The sequence below is a fragment of the Prionailurus bengalensis genome, chromosome X (genome assembly GCF_016509475.1).
Source record: "Prionailurus bengalensis isolate Pbe53 chromosome X, Fcat_Pben_1.1_paternal_pri, whole genome shotgun sequence".
Classification (NCBI taxonomy): Eukaryota; Metazoa; Chordata; class Mammalia; order Carnivora; family Felidae; genus Prionailurus; species Prionailurus bengalensis.
The window spans coordinates 128,988,372-129,013,669 of NC_057361.1; the positions used below are offsets into that span (position 1 = coordinate 128,988,372).

A 25,298-nucleotide genomic window follows, 5' to 3' on the forward strand; every position below is an offset into this window, starting at 1 on the left:
CTATTTAAGTATGTATACTGTTAATAGAGTCAGTTCTTAATTACCTATATTTATGGTAGGTAAACATGATGTGAATATAAGTGTCCATAGATACATTTTTTTCTATACTTTGCATTTATCATATGGAGCAGCAAATGACAAGAGGTGATGTCTGGGTACATGCATATCAGCTCAGTTTTGGTAGAGTTTTAGCTTAACTAATTTCTTGCAGCTTCTACATTTATCCTATTGTGCAGTGAGAATTGGTCTTCATAATCGTGACTTTTTTGTATCCAGTCCAAAATTTATTTATCTGAAATATTAAATAGGTTATTTTATTCAATCAATAACGAATTTTTTAACGTATATAGACTTTCAGAAAACAAAACCACAGTATATCATAATCAGTTTTGTAGACCTGTAGTTCACATTGGTAGGCTGTTTTTAGAGTTTGTAGGTTCTAGACCAAAATGCTCAGTAACTTAACAATGCCATCAAGGTCATTTCTCTCTCCTCTGCTATCCTTGGTGTCAGCTTCTTCCTAGATACATTTCCCTATGGTTGCATGCAGCCACATGCTTACTTATTTTGTATTCAGAGAAGAGGGACTATGTCTTCTCAAATCTCTTATTGTAAGAATGAGGGAAGTTCTCCAAAGCACACTGTCCTCTCTCCCTGCTTTCAAAGTGAACTTCTTTTCATGTCTTATTGGCTAGGAGTAGGTTACATACTTATTTCTAAATTGATCAATGACAAGAGGCATGGAATTGGCATGATTGCCATAGGTCAGGGTTTAATCTTTACTGTGCCACAGACTCCTTTGACACTTATAGGCCCCTCCTAGGATGTTTTTAAGTGTATGAAATACGTTATTATAAACAAAACCAATTATATTGAAATACAGTATTCAGAGTATTTTAAAAATTGATAGAGTAATGTATATGCTTCTTTATGAATTCGTTAAGTAACAAGATCTAGTCAGAGGTCTAATGACTAATAATCATTTTGAAATGGCGATGATATAAATGAGATTTTGAGATATCTATAACTAATGGTATGTGAAAAAAAGATTTCTGTTGGTGACAGAGTGACAGATACTGTTTGGTACTGTTTTGGTTTGTTACCTACACTCAGATTTGAAATTTAAGTTAAAACTTACTGAAAATAATGTCATTTTTCTTTCTATTCAAGTACATGGACCCCTTGAATTCGGATCATTGACCCCAGCTTACGAACCCTTGGCATAGACTAATAATCATCTTGGGTGAAATGGAGATGAGTGTCAACCATAGTGACCATCACAATGATTTTTATCCCTAGTTTCACAGTAGTTTTTTTTTTTTTTCATTTTAGAGAGAGAGAGGGCACGAGGGGTGAGAGGGGCAGAGAGAGAATCTTAAGCAAGCTCCATGCTCAGTAAAGAGCCTGATGCAGGGCTCGATCCCATGACCCTGGGATCATGACCTGAGCCAAAATCAAGAGTTGGATGCTCAACCAACTGAGCCACCCAGGCGCCCCATTGTTTTCTAAAATTATTTTTAAAATCCAGCTATATCTGAAATTGCTCATTGGCTAGGAGTAGGTTACATACTTATTTCTAAATTGATCAATGACAAGAGGCATGGAATTGGCACGATTGCCATAGGTCAGGGTTTAATCTTTATTGGAATAGATGAGAAATATCACTAAATTTGGGTTCATCAGAGTTGAGTTTTCTGTTTCTTGAGTTGTAATTTTATACATATGTAAATACTTTTTGGCTGGGACCAGACAAGAGTACATCACTTGATCTTTTCAAGTGTACCATCACTACTGAAAAAACCCAATTCAAAGTATTTATCAGTAGTGTTATCTTTGTGTGTGAAAGACTGCAGTATTACTATGGATTTATTAAGCATCTTCTTGTGCTGGGCCTTCTTATTAGATGCTGTGAAAGATATGAAGGAAGTAAAGCCCAATTCTTGCTCTCAAGAAGCTAACTTAGATCCTGTTATCTTTAGTAGGAAGTAATCAAACATTTGAATTGGACTCTCAGCTCTTTCTTTTACTAGTTGTTTAATATTTAGATTGGACTTTCAGCTCTTTTACTAGTTGTTTGACCTTTGGCAAGTTACCTTTTCAGAGCCTTTGTTTCCTTATTGTAAAATGAGGTCAGTGCTAGTTCCTCTTCATGGAATCATTGCTCAGTAATGTTAGCTGTTCTTATGGTTGTTGTTAATCATCCATATCATCTTTGTTTACTTTCTGATGTGAACTCTGTGTTGGTCTCTTTTCAGGATTTTGAACGTTCCCGAGCATTTAATTTTCTGAATGAGATAAAGAAGAGGTTCCAGACAACATATGGTTCAAGAGCACAGACAGCACTCCCATATGCCATGAATAGTGAGTTCTCAAGTGTTTTGGCTGCACAGCTGGTAAGATATTTTTAGGATGTAGTATTTTGATTCCTATCTTCTTTATTACCTTAAGGCACTTTGAATAAAGGAGACCTTGACCTGCAAATATATTTTTCTGATTTTGCCATTAAATGTGAACATAAGAAAACTTACCAGATAGAAAAATTTTAAATAACGTGATATTCTCTATTCTAGTGTTCAAAGTATCTGGGAATGGGGAAGGACATTAAATATCATCTACTTTAGCTACCTGTCTAGTGCATAAATCCACTAATATGCCAAATGGCCTCTTTAACTCATACATTAACCTTCTACCCTCCCATGAGGCGATTGTAATTTTTGAACAGCTCAACTTAGTCATTTTCAAGTCTGCTGATCTATATGAATACCTAATCATCAGCTCGGTGAAGTTTTGCATATGTATACACCTGTGAAATACCACCCTTTCCAAGATACATCTCCATTACTCTAAAAGTTCCTGATGTCCCTTTGCAGTCAGTCCCCTCCCCCACACTCTGCCACAGGCACCCTATGCTCTATTTTCTGTCACTATAAATTAGTTTTGTCTTTTCTAGAATTTCCTGTAAAGGGAATTATACATTATGTACTCTCATGTGTCTTGCATTCTCCGTGTAAAGCTTTTGATACTCATTCATGTTACATAAATAAGTAGGTCTCTTTTTTTGCTGAATAGTATTGTATGCATATACCACAATTTGTAATAAATCATCAAACTTTTTTCCAAAGTGGTTGTACCATTTACATTCGCACCAGCAGTTCTAGTGTTTCTACATTCTTGCCAATGCTTGCCATAGTCTATCTTTTTAATTTTAGTCATCCTGGTGGGTGTGTGGTGATATTTCATTGTGGTTTTAAGTTACATTTCCCTGATGACTAATGATGTTGAGACCTTTATAAATGCTTCCCTTTTATCCATGAAACTATTTGAGTGCAAAGACATATGTTCTATGATTGTGTTGTGAATGAGAGAAAAAAGAATTATTATAATTGAATGCGTTCCTTTTCACTTCTCCTTTAAGTGTTTTTTTAAATATTCCTTTTGAGTATTACACTTATAAATATGCATTCTTCTGGGGATGAAGTTCCTTTATATAGTTATAAATCTTTATTCAGTCAGTTCATTTGTTTCATACTTCCCACTAGAAAACAATCAAATATATGAAACCATGTAAAACATCACCAACCAGAAATATACCAATGCACAGTCAAAGGTAAATAGGGGGAACTGGCAGCAAAACTTTCAACTTAGCCAGTTCATCATTAGCTCCAGATCTGTGGGTGACCTATGAATGAATCTGTACCAGGATTGTTATCTACAGATGGAGATAATAATAAAAGCATCTTCATCATGGAGTTTTTGGGTGGATTAAATAATGTTTCTTCTTTGAAGCATTTAGCATGGTGAAGTGACCAGAATATTGTATATTAAGCACTCCATGGATAGCTATGGATAATAATTTCAAAATATATACTATTGGAGAGAGGAGCGGTAGTGGGTCTAGCAGTGAGGAGGTGCTGGACGTAGGGAAGAGTGAGGGAGGAAAAATATATATATATATACACATATATACATATGTATATGTATATATATATACACATATATACATATGTGTATATATATATATTATCAGTGTCTTAGATTTCTAGATCCTATAAGAAGCCAATGAAAATAGGATGTATACTCAGATCTCAACAGATAAAAGAACAGATGCTCAGAAGCTGGGCCAGTCCCTACTTCATCATACCGAAGAAGTGGGGAACAATTTGGGGTGCTTTTATTTGTCCTGTTCCCCCTGCCCCAACTACAGTCCTCTTTTTTCCTTTCTTGTGTGAGCATAGATTATAGAACCACATACTTCTGTCCCAAGGCAGAATGTATATTGATATATTATAATATACATACCTTTATATTATTTAATTTAATTTAATTATTTAAATAAGGTGATATTTTTGTACTATAACACGTGGTATCACTTTTTTATTTAAAAAATCTTTAATGTTTATTCATCTTAGAGAGAGAGAGTGCAAGCTGGGGAGGGGCAGAGAGAGAGGGAGACACAAAATCTGAAGCAGGCTCCAGGCTCTGAGCGGTCAGCACAGAGCCCAATGCGGGGCTCAAACTCACAAACTGTGAGATCATGACCTGAGCTGAAGTCGGACGCTTAACCATCTGAGCCACCCAGGCGCCCCTAGATTGTCACTTTTTTATGCTGCCTATATTTTTCCCTAGGTCTGATAACAATTTTTAAATGAAATGGCATGTATCCTTTGTGTCAATACCAGCATAATTTAATAGCATTCCTCAATGTCATTCCTCTTCTTTTTGTTTTCCTATTATAAATAATGTCTGGTAAGTTAAATCTTATTTTCTTATAGAAGCATCATTCTGAGAATAAGGGCATAGACAAAGTGGTGGAGACTCAAGCCCAAGTGGATGAACTGAAAGGAATCATGGTCAGAAACATAGGTATGTTTCATGGCATAGTTCACATGCATGTGGGCAAAAATGATAATAGATTACTTGATTGGGATCAAATTATTCTAGAAAGGCTGAACTAATACTTCCTTATTCTTACTATTGGAAACTAATTATTGGCTAAGATATGGGTATTACCTACTTATGATACTGCCTGCTATATGAATGGTTTTTTCTTAGTACTATAACTGTTCTTCATTCTAATTTGTTAGTTGACTTAGCAATACTAATTTCTGAGACTCTTACAAAAAAGTTCAGCAGTGAAGAATAAATTAATCAGTTTTGGCTAGAGATACCCAGATAGCTGATGTTATCAGTAGATGCCTAAAGTATAACTATTTGACCTCCTTAGAAAGTTTGTAGCTCTTGATTGAGAGAAAGAAAGAATTGGTCCAAAAAAAATGACTGTTGTATTCTTCAGAGGACAAACTATGATAGAAATTCAGTCAGCCTGTGTTTTCTCAAGCTGTTCAGCACATTAAACTAATCCAGAGAAATTCATCAAGTTTATTTTATTTTAATGTTTCTTTATTTTTGAGAGAGACAGAGTGCAAGCAGGGGAGGGGCAGAGAAAGAGAGAGACACAGAACCTGAAGTAGGCTCCAGGCTCTGAGCTGTCAGCACAGAGCCCAACACGGGGCTCAAACTTGTGAATCACAAGATCATGACCTGAGCCAAAATCGGATGCTTAACCGACTGAGCCATCCAGGCTCAGTTTATTTTTTAATTGATTATGCAGTTGTATTTAGATTTGGGATGATGCTAATTTTTCTAAAAACACTGGTTCTCAAACTGTCCCTGGGCCAGTAGTATCAACATGCCTTGGGAACTGGTTAGAAATGCAAGTTTTTGGGACCCACCCCAGACCTGTTGAATCAGAAACTGTGAGTGGGGCCTAGCAATCTGTGTTTTCAGAAGCCCTCCAGAGGATTCTAATGCATATTCAAGTTTGAGATCCACTCTTTCTAAGGGGAATATCTCAGATGATAACTTGTATAAAATTGAATGAAGCTGATTATATTATTGTTTTATAAGATACTTAATTGAGATTGTTCAATTTCATAAATGTCAGTTTACTTGTAATTTTGGATTTACTATTTGAATTACTTTTACATTTATTATTAGAACAGGTACAAACTGTAAAGACATTTTTAAAAAGATTACTTACTCTTGGTCTCACCATTCTAAAGATTTATTTCCATTTTTTAAAAATTTTTTTATCCATATATACATATTATAATAATAGTTTATATTCAGTTTTGTTTGGGCAGTATAATACAGTGACCAAAATTTGGAGTCCTATGTGCTGGAGTTTGAGTTCTGATGTCACTTCTACCTCCAGTCAGTCCTTGGTCAATCCTCTAACTTCTCTGAACTTTGTTTCCTAATCTGCAAAAAGGAGATGATAGCACCTAAGGTTACCAGGAAAAAGGAGAGAATATTTGTGAAGCATATTGTACAGTGCCTAGCATATAGTAAAAGCTGAATTACTGTTAGCTATCATGAGTCGACTTTTTGCTCATATAGTATGTAATTGGGTTATATTATAGGTTACAAATCATGTCCTTATTTTGGACCTTTGGTTCTTTAGAGAAGTGGTATTCAGAATACTGTTTTACAACCAGATAAAGAGCTTGCTCCAGCATGTAAGTCAGTGCTGTGCTTCCTTCATTGAGAACATCTTGTTATGAATATGTCAGTTGGACTGACCTCTGTGATTAGAGATAGTTGAAGCAGTAGCAAACACTCTTAGGTAGCACTGATTTAGAGGTTTGTGTTACAGTAATAGTACTGTTATATATGGTTTTGTGCCTATTCCCAGGAATGAGATTAATAGTCAAAAGGGAGGAACTTTTTTTTAAAGTTTTATTTTCATTCCAGTTAGTTAACATACAGCGTAATATTAGTTTTAGGTATACAATATAGTGATTCAACACTTCCATGCAACACCTGGTGCTCATCACCACAAGTAGTCCTTAATCCCTGTATTAATTCCCCCACCCACCTTGCCTTTGGTAACCATCACTGTGTTCTGTATAGTTGACATTCTGTTTCTGGTTTGCCTCTCATTTCCTTTTTTTTTCCATTTGCTCATTGGTTTTGTTTCTTAAATTCCACATGTGAGTGAAATCATATGATATTTGTCCTTCTCTGACTGACTTATTTCGCTTAGCATTTTACTCTCTAGCTGTATCAACATCATTGCAGATGGAAGGTTTCATTCTTTTTGATTGCTGAGTAATATTCCTCTGTATACATAAACCACATCTTCTTTATCCATTCATTAGTCTATGGACACTTGGGCTGCTTCCATAATTTGGCTATAGTAGATAATGCTGCTATAAACATTGGGCTGCGTGTATCTCCTTGAAGTAGTATTTTTGTATCCTTTGGATAAATACCTAGTAGTGCAATTGCTGGATTGTAGAGGAGCTGTTTTAACTTTCTGAGGAACCTCCATACTGTTTTCTAGAGGGACTGCACCAGTTTGCATTCCCACCAACAGTGTAAAAGGGTTCCCCTTTCACCACATCCTCGCCAACATCTGTTGTTTCTTGAGTTGTTAATTTTAGCCATTCTGACAGATGTGAGGAGATATCTCATTGTAGTTTTGATTTGTATTTCCCTGATGATCAGTGATGTTAAGCATAAAAAGGGAGAAACATGCAATTCTTGATATGTTTTGTCTCTTGGTTATTTGAAGTGATTTCCTACCATTGATTTTAGTTTTAGTTGTATGTCTGGATGCAAACTAGAGAACCTATGGAATGAACTACTAATACTTACTTTTCCTCTATTTTTGGTTGTCAGATGTATTTACTTCTCCTGAAAGTGAAGCATCCAACTGCTACAGTGTTATTACAAATGCATAAATTTCTCAGAAAATGAATCTTTTAAGTCAACTTTTAAATGACTTACTTATTTTTAGAATTACAGAGATATCCAATTAAAATTTAGCAAAAGCATTTCTAATAATCTCAGTTTGATTTTTTAAACAGCTTTATTAAGATAAAAATCACACGCCATACAATTCACCTATTTAAATTATACCATCCAATGGTTTATAATATATTCAGAGTTGTGCAGCTATCACTGTAATCAACTTTAGATCATTGTCATCACCTCTAAAAGAAATCCTATACCCATTTACAGTCACTTCTCTTTCGCTCTCAACATCCAGACCTAAGCAACAATTAATCTTCTGTTTGTCTCTATCGATTTTCCTCTTCTGGACATTTCATACAAATGGAATCATATAATACGTAGCCTTTTGTATCTTGGCTTCTTTCACTTACCTTAATGATGTTGAGGTTCATTCATGTTGTGGCATGTATCAGTACTTCATTCCTTGTTATGGCTATGTTATAGTCCATTGTATTGAAACCAGTTGATGGACATTTTTGTGGTTTCCACTTTTTGGTTATTATAAATAATGCTTCTGTGAACAGTTGTGTATGAGTTTTTGTTTGAGCCTATGTTTTCAGTTTTCTTGGGGAAATACTGAGGACTATTATTGCTGGGTCACATCGGAACTCTACGTTTAACATTTTGAGTAAGACCAAACTTTCCTAAAGTGGCTACACCCATTGTACATTCCCAACAGTGTACAAGCATTCTGATTTCTCCACATGTCCAAATTTATTATTGTGTTTTTTATTATAGCCAAGCTAGTATGTGTGAAACGGTATCATATTGTGGTTTGGTTTGCATTTCCCATATGACTAATGATGTTGAGCATCTTTTCATGTGCTTATGGGCCATTTGTATTTATAGGTCTTTGGAGAAATTTCTATTCTATTTTTTTCTATCCATTATCATTTTATATTTTTTATTTTTTATTTTGATTTACTTATTTTTTAGACACAGAGAGAGTGGGGGAGACGGGCAAAGGGAGAGAGGGAGAGAATCCCAAGCAGGCTCCATGCTCAACATGGAGCCCGACACAGGGCTCGATCTCACAACCCTGGGATCATGACCTGAGCCAACATCAAGAGTTGGACACCAAAATGACTGAGCCACCCAGGTGTACCCCATTGTCATTTTTTCTTTTTTTTTAAATTTTTTATGTTTGTTTATTTTTGAGAGAGAGAGAGAGAGTGAGTGAGTGAGCATGAGCAGGGGAGGGGCAGAGAGAGAGGGAGACACCAAATCTGAAGCAGGTTCCAGGCTCCGAGCTGTCAGCACAGAGCCCAATGAGGGGCTCAAATTCACAAACCGAGATCATGACCTGAACCAAAGTCTGGCATTTAACTGACTGAGCCACCCAGGTGCCCCCCACATTGTTATTTTTTAATTGGACTGTATTATTAATCTTGAGCTGTAAGAGTTTTTTGCATATTCTGGGTATTAGGCCCTTATCAGATATGATTTGCAAATATTTTCTCCCATTCTATGGGTTATCTTTTCATTTTTTTTTGATAGTGATCTTTGAAACACAAAAGTGTTTTTTAATTTGTTGAAGCCCAATTTATTTTTTTTCTTTTGTTGCTTGTCTTTTGGGTGTCATATCTAAAAAACAATCCATTGCCTAAGCCAAGGTCACAAAGATTTACTCCTGTGTTTTCTTCTAAACATTTTATAGTTTTAGCTCTTACCTTTAGGTCTGTGATCTCTTTTGAGTTAATGTTTGTGTATAAGGTAAGGAAGGGGTCCAACTTAATTCTCTCAAATGTATATATCCAGTCGTCCCAGTAACATTGGTTGAAAAAAGTTTTCTTTTCCTTTTGAATGATCTTAGCACCCTTATCAAAAATCAGTTAATCCATAGATGTATGGGTTTATTTCTGTACTCCTAGTTCTGTACCATTTATCTTTATGTCTGTCTTTATGCCAGTATTACACTGTCATGATTATTGCAGATTTGTAGTAAGTTTTTAAATCAGTAATTATGACTCTTCCAACTTTGTTCCTCTTTTTCTGGATTGCTTTGTCTATTCTGGGTACCTTTCCTTTCCATAAGAATTTTTTGCAGTTTCTGAAAAAAAAAGGTAGCTGGAATTTTCATAGGGATTGTGTTGAATCTGTAGATCAATTTGGGAAATACTGCCAAATTCAACAATATTAAGCTGATCCATGAACATGAGATGTCTTTTCATTTATTTAGGTCTTTTTAATTTTTTTTTGACGATGTTTTATAGTTTTGGGCATACAGATCATACATGACAAAGACTCTCTGCTTGACCGAATGTTAGACCATCTCTTCTCAGCCCTCTGTTTGTCCAGGCCTCATTCTTAGGCTATGTCCCATGTCTACCTGAGTCTTAACCAAAGAATCCTGCTAAGTCAATCCCTTACCCTTGATATCTGATCACCCTTGATAGGTGACCAAGTTCCTCATCCTCTACCTTTGATGTAAAGTCCTTGGCTTGCCTTTAGGAAGATACTTTTAAGCCAGTTTAGGCCTACCCTTGATTTCTGCCAGTAATTTTTCATCTACTGACCACCCCTTCACTCTACTTGTTGGTTAATAAAACCCTACTTGTCCTTGTTTTTTTATTTTACTGAGATATAATTTACATAAACATCATGTGAGTTTAAAGTGTACAACATGTTAATACATTTTAAATAATGCAATATGATTGCCACTTTAGCTTTTGGATAACACCTCTATCACATCATATAAATTGTCATTTCTGCAGTGAGAACATTTAAGATCTAGTCTCTTAGCAATATTGAAGTATATAATACAGTGTTGTTGACTATACTCAGTATGCTGTACACTAGATCTCCAGAATTTATTCATGTTCTAGTTGCAGGTTTGTACCCTTTAACATCTCCCTGCTCTGCATCTTCCAGCTCCTGGTAACCTTCATTCTACTTCCTGTTTCTACAAATTCAGCATTTTTAGATTCTTGCATTATGTATAAGTAGTATATAATCTTTGTCTGCTTATGTCACTAAGCATAGTGCCCTCAAGATCCATCCATATTGTCACAAATGGCAGAATTTCATTCTTTTTTATGGCTCAATAATATTCTGTGTGTGTGTGTATATATATATGTATATATATATGTGGTGAAGTGTGTTGGTCATATATGACTTTTATTATGCTGAAATATGTTCTATACTCAATTTGTTGAGGGTTTTTATTATGAAATGATGTTGTGTTTTGTAAAATGTTTTCTTCTGCATCTATTGAGGTGATTATAAGTTTTTATCTTTCATTATATTAATGTGATATATCACATCTGTTTATTTGTGTACGTTAAACCATTCTTGTATGCCATAGATAAATCCCAGTTGGTCGTGGTATATGATCATTTTAATGTAGTTTGAATTCAATTTGCTAATTTTTTTTTTGAGAATTTTTGCCTCTGTGTTCATTAGGGATATTGGCCTATAGTTTTATTTCCCTGTTGTGTCCTTATCTGGATAATGCTGACCTTGTAAAAGGAGTTTGGAAGTATTCCTTCCTCTTCAGTTTTTTGGAAGAGTTTGAGAAGGATTGGCATTCTTTTTTCTTTAAATGTTTGGTAGAATTCACCAGTGAAGCCATCTGGTTTTGGGTTTTTCTGTGTTAGAAGCTTTTTGGTTATAGATTTAATCTCCTTACTCATTATTGGAATGTTCATAATTTCTAATTCTTTCTGATTCTGTCTTGTAGGTTGTATGTTTCTATGAATATATCCATTTCTTCTAGGTTATCCAGTTTGTTGTCATATAATTGTTCATAAGAATCTCTTATGATCCTATGTATTTCTGTAGTATCAGTTGTAATGTCTCTTCTTTCATTTCTGATTTTATTTATTTGAATCTTCTTTTTTTCTTAGTCTAGCTAGAAGTTTGTCAATTTTATCTTTAAAAAAACAGCTATTAGTTTTGTTGATCTCTTCTATTATTTTTCTGGTTTCTATTTCATTAATTTCCACTCTGAACTTTATTTCCTTCCTTCCACTAACTTTGGGCTTAGTTTGTTCTTCTGTTTCTAGTTCTTTGAAGGGTAAAGTTAGGTTGTTTATTTGAGGTCTTTTGTTTTCTTAACATATTCATTTATCACTATAATCTTCCCTCGCAGAACTGCTTTTGTAGCATCCTATGTGTTTTGGTGTCCTGTGTTTCTATTTTCATTTGCTCAGAGGTTTCTTTTTTTTCCCTTTTGATTTATCCCTTTAACCCGTTAGTTGTTCAAGAGTGTGCTGTTTACTTTCCACATATTTATAGATTTTCCAGCTTTCCTCTTATTGATTTCTATTTTCATACTACTGTGGTTGGAAAAGATACTTGGTATGATTTCAGTCTTCCTAAATTTGTTAAGATTTGTTTTATGTCCTATCATATGGTATATCCTGGAGAATGTTCCTTGTGCACTTGAGAAAAATGTGTATTTTGCTGTTGGATGGAATGTTCTGTGTATGTCTGTTATGACCACTTGTATGGTTTAAGTCCAGTGTTTCCTTGTTGATTTTCTGTTTGGATGATCTACCCATTGTTGAAAGTAGTGTATTGAAGTCCCTTACTGTTACTGTATTATCTCTTTCTCCCTTCAGATCTGTTAGTATTAAAAATCTTATTTAGGTGCTCTGATATTGTGTGCATGTATATTTAAGATTGTTATATCTTCCTAATGAATTGACCACTTTATTATTATATAATGACTGTATTTGTCTTTTTTTTTTTTTACTGTTTTTCTGTACAGTCTTATTTTTTCTAAGTATAGCTATCCCCACTTTCTTTTGGTTTCCACTTGCATGACATATCTTTTTCCATCCCTTCACTTTAAGCCTATGTGTGTACTTAAATCTAAAGTGAGTCTCATGTAAGCAGCATATTATTGGATCTTTTTTTTTTTAAATCCATCCAGCTACTCTGTGCCTTTTGATTGGTGAACTTACTACAGTTAATTTTTGAAATATAAGAGCTTACTAATTCCATCTTATTCACTGCTTTCTGGTTGTTTTTATAATTTCATTGTTCCTTTTTCCTTCCATTTCTGCCTACTTTTTAATTTTTTCCTTTTATTTATTATTTTCCCCCAGACTATGTATATATATACATACATATGTATGTATGTACATATATACATACATACATACATACGTGTGTGTGTGTGTGTGTGTATCCCAGAAAATATATGTAGTTTTTAATTGAAATATAATTGAGGGGCACCTGGATGGCTCATTCGGTTAAGTATCTGAAGCGTCTGACTCTTGATTTTTGGCTCAGGTCATGATCTCATAGTTCATGGATTCGAGCCCCACATCGGGGTCTGTGCTGACAGCATGGAGCCTGCTTCAGATTCTCTGTCTCCCTCTCTCCCCGCCCCTCCCCCACTTGCATGCACGCTCTCTCCCTCTGTCAAAAAAGAAAAGGAGGGGCGCCTGGGTGGTGCAGTCGGTTAAGCGTCCGACTTCAGCCAGGTCACAATCTCGCGGTCTGTGGGTTCGAGCCCCGCGTCGGGCTCTGGGCTGATGGCTCAGAGCCTGGAGCCTGTTTCCGATTCTGTGTCTCCCTCTCTCTCTGCCCCTCCCCCGTTCATGCTCTGTCTCTCTCTGTCCCAAAAATAAATAAACGTTGAAAAAAAAAATTAAAAAAAAAAAAAAAAAAAAAGGAAAATAGTTGACACACCGTATTGTATTCGTTTCAAGTATACAACATAGTGATTTAACAATTATATACATTATGAAATGCTTACCACAAGAAGTGCAGTTACAGTCTGTCACCATAGAAAGTTATATTATTGACTATATTCCCTATGTTGTACTTTTCATCCATGTTAATTATTTTATAGCTGGAACTTTCCACCTCTTAATCCACTCCACCTATTTCACCTATCCCCCCCTCCCCTTCCCCTCTAGCAACCACCAGTTGTAATTATTTATGATCTGTTTCTGCTTGTTTTGTTTCTTAGGTTCCATGTATTAGTGGAATCATATGGTATTTGTCTTTATTTCATTTAGCATAATACTCTCTAGGTCCATCTATATTGTCCAGAATTTCTGCCTACCTTTTAAAATTGGTGATGTTTTGGGATTGTGTGCTCCATTTTCCCTTTATCTTTTGTGAATCTATTCTAGGCTTTTGCTTTGCAGTTACCATGGGGCTTACATAAACCATCTAATAGATAAAATAGTCCATTTTAAGGTGATAGCAACTTAACTTTGACCGAATACAAAACTACCTATTTATTCCCCTTTTATACTTTTGATGTCATAACTTACCTCTTTTTATATTGTGTATTTGTTAAAAATTTATAGTAGCTGTAGAGATTTATAATACTCATTTCCTTTAATCTTTATACTATAGTTAAGTGTTTAACACACCATCCTGTTACAGAATTAGAGTTTTCTAAATCTGTATACTTAACCTTTACCAGTGTATTATATACTTTTGTAAGTTTTCATGCCACTAATTAGTGTCTTTTCCTTTTAGCATTTCTTATATGGCAAGTCTAGTGGTGATGAACTCCCCCAGCTTTTATTTGTCTGAGAATATCTTTATTTCTGCTTCATATCTGAAGAATAAATTTGTTGTATAGAGTTTTTTTCTTTCAACACCTTGGATATGTTATTCCACATTCATTTCTGGCCTTTAGGGTTTCTGCTACAAAATCCATTGATAGCCTAATGGGAATTTCTTTGTAGATTACAATCTTGTTTTCTCTTTGAGTGCTTTTGAGAGTTTCTCTTTATCTTTGATTTTTGACAGTTTTATTATAATGTATCTTAAGAAGGTCTTTTTGTGTTGAGATAATAGAGTGATCTTTTAACTTCATGAACTTGGATTTCCAGGTCTCTCTCCAGGTTTGGGAAATTTTCCACTATTATTTCTCTAAATAAGCTTACTGTCTTCTTCTCCCTGTCTTCTCTTTTTGGAACCCCAGTTATTCTAATATTTGTACATTTGATGGAGTCCCATAGATCATGTAGGCATTTTGGTTATTTTACATTATTTTCTCCTTGTTATCCTCTGTGTTGTTTCAAAGTTCCTATCCTCTACCTCACTTATGTCTTCCATTTGGTCTACTTTGAGGTAGATGTTTTCTATTGAATTTTTCATCTCATTCATTGAATTCTTCAACTCCAGAATTTCATTCTTTGTCATGATTTCTATCTCTCTGTTAAATTTCAGATTTTATTCATGTAGTGTTTTCCTGATTTTGTTAATATTTATTTGAGAGAGAGACAGAGTGCGAGAGGGGGAGGGGCAGAGAGAGAGAGAGAGAGGGAGACACAGAATCTGAAGCAGGCTCCAGGCTTTGAGCTGTCAGCACAGAGCCTGACGCGGGGCTCGAACTCACAGACCAGACTGTGAGATCATGACCTGAGCCAAAGTCGGACACTCAACCGACTGAGCCACCCAGGCTCCCCTCCTGATTTTGTTGATTATCTTTCCAGGGTTTTTTTGTTTTTTGTTTCCTTTTTTTTGAGGGGGGGGGAGGTGGCAGATTGTTGAGTTTCTTCAAAGCAGCTATTTTGAATTATTAGCTAGATTGCAAAATTTCATGCTTTTGATTTCAGTTATTGGAGGATGGTTGTTATCTTACAGTGTTGACATATTTCCTTGATTCTTTATGTTCCTTGAACTTTTGTGTGGCTGCCTTCACTTTTAAAGTAGTGGACACCTCCTAAAGTCTTTGCTAGTTACCCTCAGGTAGGAAATAGCATTCGTCGTCCTCTTATCCGGGGTTTTCTGCAACTTTGTCTGGATATTCCTGCTACATGTTTCTTACTCTTGTGGCAGAATTCTTAAGCTTTTATGTCTTTTCTGGTCTTAAAATTCACCATGCTGGCAGCTAGAAACCTTTTTTATTGTTTTCCAGGAAATGACACTACAGTTTGAGTTTATGGTTTCTCCCTTGCCCTCAGACCCTGATCTGATATTCTGAGAGCACTCCTTTTACTGGAGCTCACTCTTGCCATTGCACTTGGGAGCATGCATCAGGAGCTGGCCACAGAGTGGGAGGAGGTGACTTTGCGACTGGTGTGTGGGGAGGAATCATTGGGTGAGGGTCTCCAAGAGGTTTGTGGGTGGACTTCCTGCTTAAGTTCTGAGCACAGTCATCAGGAAGTATGTTCTTTTCGTGTCCTGTGATATTTTTATTCGCCTCTTTCCCAGTCTCCTCCCTGCCCACAGTCTTGGGAGTTCTTGCCTCGGTACTCTGGGTGCTGCTGAAGAGACATGAGTTTCGCCAGTAGCTTGTCACATAGCTGATGTAGCCAGGTACTCACTCACTGTTTTTCCTTTCCCCTGGTAGAGAGATTGCCACCAGCTAGTCAGCCCAATGTTGTGTTACCTTGGGGATGGTCAGTGCTGGCAAAGTTCCTCTTACCCTCTCCCATGCATCTAAACTTAATATCTATATTTTATGCTCCAATCCCCTGCTGAAATCTCCTCTTGGCAAAGCTGGCCTTCTATAAATTATGTCTTATCCATGAGTACCTTCCTAAGTCAGTACTCTTCAGGTTTTCTCCAACTGTGGCCAAGAGGGCTTAGGGCAGGTTCACTGGTCCTGCTGGTTCCACAGCCTGCACTTAGGTCTGTCTGCCTGTTACCAATGTATGGGTACATGAGACCCCCTCAGGTCTTTGGCATATGGTGTTGGATCTGACAACTTCGACATAGGTGCTTTTGTTTGAGGATGGATGCCTAATTAGTTTTTTAAAAGAGGGAACAAAATAGAGGGATGTCTTACACTGCTGTGATGCTGACATCACCCCACTTCTTGTTATACTTACGGTGGAGCTCAATCTTTCTTAACCTATTTTGATAGTTTTGATCCCTATTGCAGTCATCTTGAATAAAATTTTCCTTACCATTTTTGACAGGTGTCAGAATAATTTCCCTTTAATAGTATCTCTCTTCCAACATACTTCTTGCCTTATTTCTAAGTATTTTATTTTTTTAGTTTTTTGATGCTATTGTAAATGGATTTTTTCTCTATCATTTTTGGATGGTTTCATTGCTCATGTATAGAAATACAGTTGATTTTGCATGTTGATTTTGTATTGTCAACGTTGTTGAACTTTTTATTAGTTCTAATAGTTTTTTAGTGAGTTCCTTATGTTTTTCTATATACATAGAATAATACATAAGGATGTTAGATTCTGCCAGGTGCTGTTATGCACCAGTTGATCATATGGATTTCAGATTTATTCTGTTAATACAGCATATTATAATATTTGGTTTTTGATATTAAATCAACCTTTAATAATGGAAATAAATGCCACTTCATCATGAGGTATAATCCCTTTAATATTGCTGGATTTCTTCTAATATTTTACTGTGGTTTTATGTCTTATATTCATGAGATAGTGATCTGTTTTTCTCTGGTGATGTCTTTGTCTGATTTTGATATCAGAGTAAAACTGGCCTCATAGGATGAGTTGAGAAGTATTCCCTCCACTTCTATTTTGGAAGAGTTCTTGAAAAAATGGTATTAAGTCGTCTTGAAATTCATCTTTGAAGCCATCTAGTCATGGGCTTTTCCTTGGGCAAAGTTTAAAAATTACTGATTCAGAAGTTCCAGTTCAAGTTGGCAATGTAGGAAGACCCTGAACTCACCTCCTCCATTGAACACACCAAATGACACCTATTTACAGAGCAAATCCTCCCGAGGACGAACTGAGGGCTAACTGAACAGCTTCTGTACAACAGAAGATAGAACAGCAAAAGACAATGGCAAGAGAGATGGAGACACAGCAGTGAAGGGAACCCCCACCCCTGACGCTGTGAACTGCAGTGGGGAGAGATAGTACTGAGGGACCAGGAGCAGTCATCTGTCCTTGGGCACAGAAAAAAAGGCATGGTTTAAAAGAGAAACTAGCTCATAAAAGAGCTACTCTTAGAACTCCACCAAACACCACATAGCTGCTGGAAATCTCTGGGTCAGAGGAGGGACTGGTGAGCAACATGGTTTATGCTCCTGCTTCCCCTTGAAAGCACTGACCCAGCAAGGTCTGGATGCCATAACTAGTTTGCCACTTCTTGAGACCCAGGTTCCCTAACGCACACCAGCCCTGGATAGCTGGGGTACAGGGAAAACTCAGTGTAAAAGGGAAACTAGCACATAAAAGAGCCAGCCTTAGAACTCCACCAAATGGTGAGGGAGCTGCTGGCATACTCTGCGGGTGGGAGGGACTGACAGACATGGTCTGTGTCCCCCGCTCCACCTTGAAGCACAGACCAGTACACAGTCTTGGCATGAAAACTGACCTGCCGCCTCAGTGAGCCCCAGGCCTCTAGCCCACACCACACCACACCAGCCCAAGCCATCCCACCAAGGTGGCCACAGAGTAGCGCATGCCGCACACTGGGACACCCCTGGTTAGTGCTCAGTACAGCTCCAGCTTTTGTGCCAAGGTGACACAGGTGCAAGGCACCCCAGAACACTCCAGGACCTCACCACTTTGGCCTCAGACAGCTTGCTCGGGAACCTTTGATGCAGAGTGCTCTGGAACCTCCTGGCTGATGTCTGCTTTGGATCCAGCTGCCTCACCAGGGCACCCCTGCATGAAGCACCCTGGCGCACCTCTGCCCATGCCAGCCTCAGCTCCATTCACCAAGCCAAGACACCCCTGCATCGAGCACCCCAGGACATGTCAGCTGTACCCACTTCAGCTTCACCTGTTCTGCCAGGGCATACTTTGTAGGGAGAACCCAGACATCACACTGGCCCACATCCACTTCAGTTTTACCCATCCTGCCAGGATGCCCACTGCATGGAGCACTCCAAGACCCCCTGACATATACCTTGTCTTGGCTCCAGCTGCCCCTCCAGGGCAATGACTGTGCAGAGAGTCCTGGAACATCCTGATTTATATCCACTTCAGCTTCAGCTGTCCTGCCAAGATGGCCTCTGTGCATAGATCCCCAGGACCCTCCCATCTTCCAGCCACTTCAGCTTCAGCTAATCCTGTCAGGGCACCTTCTGTGTGGAGAGCCCATGGACCTCCCAGCCCACACACGGTCTCAGCTCCAGCCACCTTGCAGGGCATACCCCGCCCCCCCCCCCCCGCCCCGCCATGGGCAACGTGGAATACCCTGAACTTCACCCATTTAAGCAATAGCTGTCCTGCCAGGGCACCTGCTGTGTGGAGAGCCCAGGGACTATACTGGCCTGCAGCTACTTCAGCTTTAGCTTTCCTGCCAGGGTGCCCACTGTGTGGAGAACCCTGCGTCCCCCAACCCATGCCAGCCACAGCTCCAGCCAGCCAGCAAAAATCACCAAGCACACACAGTCTACACAGGGAACAACCAGACACAAGATCATTCCTTCAATTTTAGAAGTAGCTGGTCCACATAATCCATAGAAACAAACATAGAAAGTTAAGCTAAATGGGGAGACAGGGCAACATGCTCTAAGAGGAACAAGACAAAAATGTCAGTAAAATAACTAAATGAAATGGAGATAAGCAACATGTCTGATAAAACATTTAAAGTACTGATTGTAAAGGTGCCCACTGGGCTGAAGATGAGTGGAAGAACTTAGTGAAACCTTCAATAAAGAGTTATAAAATATAAACAAGGACCAATCAGAGTTGAAGAATACGATAGCTGTAATGAAAAAAAATACACTAGCAGGAATCAGCAATAGATTAGTGGATGCAGAAGAACATGCCAGCAATCTGGAAGGCAGGGTAATGATAAGCGCCCAAACTGAATAGCAAAAAGCGAAAAGAATAATTTGAAAACATGAGAGTAGGTTAAAGGATCTCTTGGACAATATCAAGCAAACAAACGTTCACGTTATAGGGATCCCAGAAGAGGAGGAGAACGGTACAGAAAACTTACTTGAAGAATTAAGACCTGAAAACTTCACTAACCTAGGGAAGGAAATAGACATCCAGTTTCAAGAAGCACAGAGAATTCCAAACAAGATGAATTGAAGGAGGTCCATACCATGACACATAATAATTAAAATGTCAAAGATTAAAGATAAAGAGAGAATTTTAAAAGCAGCAAGAGAGAAGCAAAAACTTACCTACAAGGGAAACTCTATAAGGCCACCAGCTGATTTTTCAGAAGACACTTTGCAGGCCAGAAGGGAGTGGAATGATACATTCATAGTGCTGGAAGGGAAAAGAAAACCCCTGCAACCAAGAATACTCTATCTGGCAAGGTTATCATTCAGAATTGAGGAGAGATAAAGAATTTCCCAGACAAACAAAAGTTAAATGAGTGTATTACCATTAAACCAGCCCTACAAGAAATGTGAAAGGGACTTCCTCAAGTGAAGAAGAAAAGACCATAATTAGACATAAGAAAATTATGAATAGAAAGATGTAAAATATGACAGCATATACACAAAATGTGGAGAGAGGTAAAAAAAAATTGTGTTTTTTTAGAATGTGTTTGAACATCAACTTAATATAGTCTGCTGTATAAGGATATTATATATGAACCTCAATGTAACCACAAACTCAAAAGCTATGAGATGCACAAAAATAGGAAGCCAAACATAACAGTACAGAAACTCGTCAAACAGAAAGAGAGCAAGAGAAGAAAGGAACAGAGAAGAACTACGGAAACAACCAGAAAACAATTAACAAAAGTGGAAATAAGTATATATCTGTGAATAATAACTTTAGGCATAAATAGTCTAAGTACTCCAATCAAAAGATCTAGAGTGGCAGAATGGATTGAAAAGAAAAAAATACTCATCTCTATGCTGCCTATCAGAGACATCTCAGACCTAAAGACATATAGAGTCTGAAAGTGAAAGGATAGGAAAATATTTACCAAAAAAATAGAAGTGGAAAAAAAAAGCCAGGGTAGCAGTACTTATATCAGACAAAATATGCTTTAAAACAAATACCGTAATAAGAGATGAAGGGCATTACATAATGATAAAGAGATCACTCCAAAAAGAAGATATAAAAATTGTAAATATCTATGCACTCAATATTGGACCATCTAAATATGTAAAGCAAATATTAGCAGATATAAAGAGAGAAATTGATGGTAATATATATTATTAGGGTTCTTTAACACCCCATTTACTTTATTGGATAGATCATCTGGGCAGAAAATCAATAAGGAAACGGTGGTTTTGAATGACACCCTGCACTAGATGGATCTAGCAGATATATAAAGAACATTCCATTCAACAAACAGAGTATAAACTCTTTTCAAGTGTACATGGAACAGTCTCCAGAATAGACTACATGTTGGGTCACAAAACAAGTCTCAAATTTAAGAAGATTGAAATCTTAACCATGTATCTTTTCCAGCCATAATGATATGAAAGTAGAAATCAGTCACAAGGAGAAGAACTGGTAAAAACACAGACATGTGAAGCCTAAACAGTATGGTACTAAACAACCAATGGTTCAATGAAGAAATCAAATAAGAAATCCAAAACTACATGGAGACAAATTAAAATGAAAACACAAAGGTCCAAAATCTTTGGAACACAATGAAACCAGTTCTAAAAGGGAAGTAAATAATATACAAGCCTATTCCAAGACAGAAGAAAAAGCTCAAATTATCTAACCTTACACCTTAAAGAACTAGAAAAATAACAAAGCCCAAGGTGAGTATATGGAAGGAAGTAATAAAGATCAGAGCATAAATAAATGACATGGAGACTAGAAAAAAAGAAAAAATGATAGAAAAAAAAATAATGAAACTGAGAGCTGATTGTTTGAAGGGATCAAACAAAATTGACAAACCCTTAGCCAGACTCATCAATAAAGAAAGAGAAAAGGAAGGAGGCTAGGGATATTGTTGAATAGGAGGACCCTACACTCACCTTGGCCCATGGATGCAACTACATAACAGTCACATCAGTGTAGATAACCCAGAAAATGACTGGAAGACTGGCAGAGCAAACTCCACAACTAAAGGTAGAGAAGAGGCTACACTGAAGAGGGTAAGAATGGTGGAGATGTGGTGGAGAGCAAAATGGACCATGGCCATCCATGGTGGTGGCGGTGGGGCAAGCCACGGATGTGAAGAGGGGAGAGAAATAGACTATTATACCAGGAAGCCTGCATGGTGAAGACAAATCCATGTAATGTTTGGCTTTGAAAGCTAGAAGGGCCAAATTTCATGAGTTCTTATAACCAGTGGGACTTAACACCTGGAATTTTAAAAATCAGGGGGCTCAGTTCTGGGAGAGCCTAGAAGGGTGAGAGGAAACTGAGTCCCACGTTTATAGAGACAGCACGATGAACAGCCTGTGGAGATATAGCATAGAAGCAGTAGTTTGGAAAACGCCTGGGACATATGGGAGGGAGAGTAGCTTGCTCATTTCAGAGCATGTCCCAGAGAAGCAGGGATGGCTGATAGACTTCTATAGGAACAAAGTAGCCGGCAGGCACCATCTTACATCCCCACCCCCCAGCATAAACACAGGGCATCTGTGGGAACAAGTGTGGGGCCAACACTTACTACCTAACCTGCTCACATGAAACTCTGCTCTCCCTGTGCTTTGTTGAATCTACCCTTCCCAGTCATACTTGCCTCATTCTCAGTGCTGTGGATCCCCTCCCTCAGAAGAGCAGTGCAAACCTCATCAACACTGCATCTTCCTATCCACATGTTTTTCAGGGCCTCGGTCCTGGAGGTGGGGGCAGCAGCGGTGGTGGCAGGCCTTGTGGGAGCTTGAGACTTACCTTATTAAAATTACATGTCCTGTATGCCTTGCAGATCTGCCTAGGCTGACCTGGTCCTAGTCCTCGTGGTGGCTGCAGGTCTCATTTTGCAAGCAGACTGGTGTGCACCTTGTTAAAACTTTACAGCCTACCCTGACCAGAGACCAAACACTGCCCACAGCAGGCAAAGAGAGCCTCTGCAGATGCACCAATTGAATGAAAAAGCGGCCAGGACACAACAGCAGGGTGCATGCAGCACACATTGGTATATCCCATGAAGCACCAGGTCCTGGGGAACAAGGGACACTGAACTGCAGAGTACTACAGCACCTCTTCTTCATAAGGTCAACACCTTCAAGAGTAGGATATGTAGCTGACTTTCAGCTGACTAACACACAGAAACAGACACAGAGAAAATGAGGAGAAAGACAAATATATCCCAAATGAAAGAACAGGACCAAACCACAGCAAGAGACATAAGTAAAATGGATATAAGTAATATGCCTGGTAGAAAATTTAAAGTAATGATCATAAAGATACTCATCATATTTGAGAAAAGAGTGGAGGGCATCAGTGATACCCTTAAAAAAGAGATAAAAAAAGAACCAATCTGAAGTGAAGAATACAGTAAATGAAATTAGAAATATCCTTGTTGGAATAAATACCAAGCTAGAAAAAAACAAGGAGTGAATTAGCGACCTGGAAGACAGAACAGTGGGAAATAATCAGGCTGAGCAGCCAAGAGAAAAAAAAAAAGTTATGCAAAATGAGAATGGTCTTAGGGAACTTAGCGACTCCATCAAGCATAATAATATTGACATTGTAGGTATCCCAGAAGAAGAGAAAGGAGGGGCAGAAAATTTATGTGAAGATACAATAGCTGAAAACTTACCTAATATGGGGAAAGAAACCTATCCACATGCAGGAGGCACAGAGATCCCTTCCCAAAATTCAGCCGAGGGGGTCCACACCAAGACACATAGTAATTAAAATGCCAAAAAGTGGTAATGAAGAGATAATTTTAAAAGGAGCAGGAGAAAAGACCATTATACACAAGGAAATTCCATAAGGCTGTCAGCTGATTTTTCAGCAGAAACTTTTCAGGCCACACAAGAGTATCATGATATACTCAAAGAGCTGAAAGAAAAAAATCTGCAGCCAAAAATATTTTATGTAGCAAGGCTATTATTCAGAATAGGAGAGATAATGAGTTTCTCAAACAAAAGCTAAAGGAGTTCATGACCACTAAACCAGCCCTATAAGAAATATTAAAGGTGACTCTGAGTGGAAAGGAAAGACTGTAATTAAGAGTAGGAAACACAAAAGCAATAAAAATAAGTATATCTGTAAAAATCAGTCAAGAGATCCACAAAAGGATGGAAAATATGATGCTATATATGTAAAACGTGGTGGGGGGAAGAGGAGTGAGAAATGAGTTAAATGACCATCAACTTCATACAGCCTGCTGTATGCATATGTTATATACAAACCTAATGGTAATCACAAATCAAAAGCTAGTAATACATATGCAAAGAATAAAGAGAAAAGAATACCAAGTATATTACTAAGGAAAGCCAGTAAACCATGAAAGACAAAAGAGAGGATCAGAGAAGAACTACAAAAACAACCACAAAACAAGTACCAAAATGGTAATAAATATATATCAATAATTACTTTTAATGTAAATGGACTGAACAATCAAAAGGTACAGGGTGACAGAGTAGCTGATAAAATAAGAAAAAGGTTATGAGAAGTGAGGGGATGGAAAAACATTTATCATGCAAATGGATGTTGGAAGAAAGCTGGAGTAGTAGTACTTCTATCTGACAAACTAGACTTTAAAACAAATACTGTAGGGGCGCCTGGGTGGCGCAGTCGGTTAAGCGTCCGACTTCAGCCAGGTCACCATCTCGCGGTCCGTGAGTTCGAGCCCCGCGTCAGGCTCTGGGCTGATGGCTCAGAGCCTGGAGCCTGTTTCCGATTCTGTGTCTCCCTCTCTCTCTGCCCCTCCCCCGTTCATGCTCTGTCTCTCTCTGTCCCAAAAATAAAAATAAATGTTGAAAAAAAAAATTAAAAAAAAAAAAAACAAATACTGTAACAAGAAACAAAGAATGACACTATATAATCAGAAAGGAGAAAACCCAACAAGAAGATATAACAATTATAAACATTTATGCACTCAACATGAAAGCACCCAAATAGATAAAACAATAATAAACGTAGAAGACCGTATTGATAGTAATATGATAATAGTGGGGGACTTTAGCACCTCACTTACATCAATGGACACATCCAAATTTAAAATCAAGAAGGAAACAGTGGCTTTGAGTGACACACTGGAACAGATAGATTTAACAGATATGTACAGAACATTCCATCCTAAAACATTCTTTTCAAGTGCACGGGGAATGTTCTCCAGAATAGATCACATATTAGACCACAAAACAAGTCTCAACAAATTCAAAAAGATTGAAGTCATACCATATATTTTCTTTGGCCACAATGCTATAGAACTAGAAATCAACCACAAGAAAAAAATCTGGAAAGACCACGAATACATGGAGGTTAAATGACATGCTACTAAACAATGAATGGGTCAACCAATAAATCAAAGAAATCAGAAATCACATGGAGAGAAATGCAAATGCAAATAAAATAGTCCAAAATCTTTGGGATGCAGTGAAACCAGTTGTAAGAGGGAAGTTTATAGCAATAGAGGCCTACCTCAAGAAGCAAGAAAAATCTCAAGTAAACAACCTACCCTTATACCTAAAGGAGCTAGAGAAAAAAACAAACAAAACCTAAAACCTGCAGAAGGAAGGAAGTAATAAAGATTAGAGCAGAAATAAATGAAATAGAAAGTTAAAAAAAAAAAGGCAATAGAACAGGTCA

At 37.6% G+C, this 25,298-nt stretch overlaps 1 protein-coding gene across 1 annotated transcript in view; it reads left to right on the top strand.

Annotated features, from left to right (window-relative positions):
• VAMP7 (vesicle associated membrane protein 7) overlaps positions 1-25,298 on the top strand; it is a 60,369-nt gene that overhangs the window by 16,568 nt on the left and 18,503 nt on the right. Inside the window, exons 4-5 of the mRNA XM_043571331.1 lie at positions 2,256-2,393; positions 4,773-4,863. Of these exons, the coding sequence (XP_043427266.1) occupies positions 2,256-2,393; positions 4,773-4,863 (229 nt within the window). The remainder of the gene's footprint in view (positions 1-2,255; positions 2,394-4,772; positions 4,864-25,298) is intronic.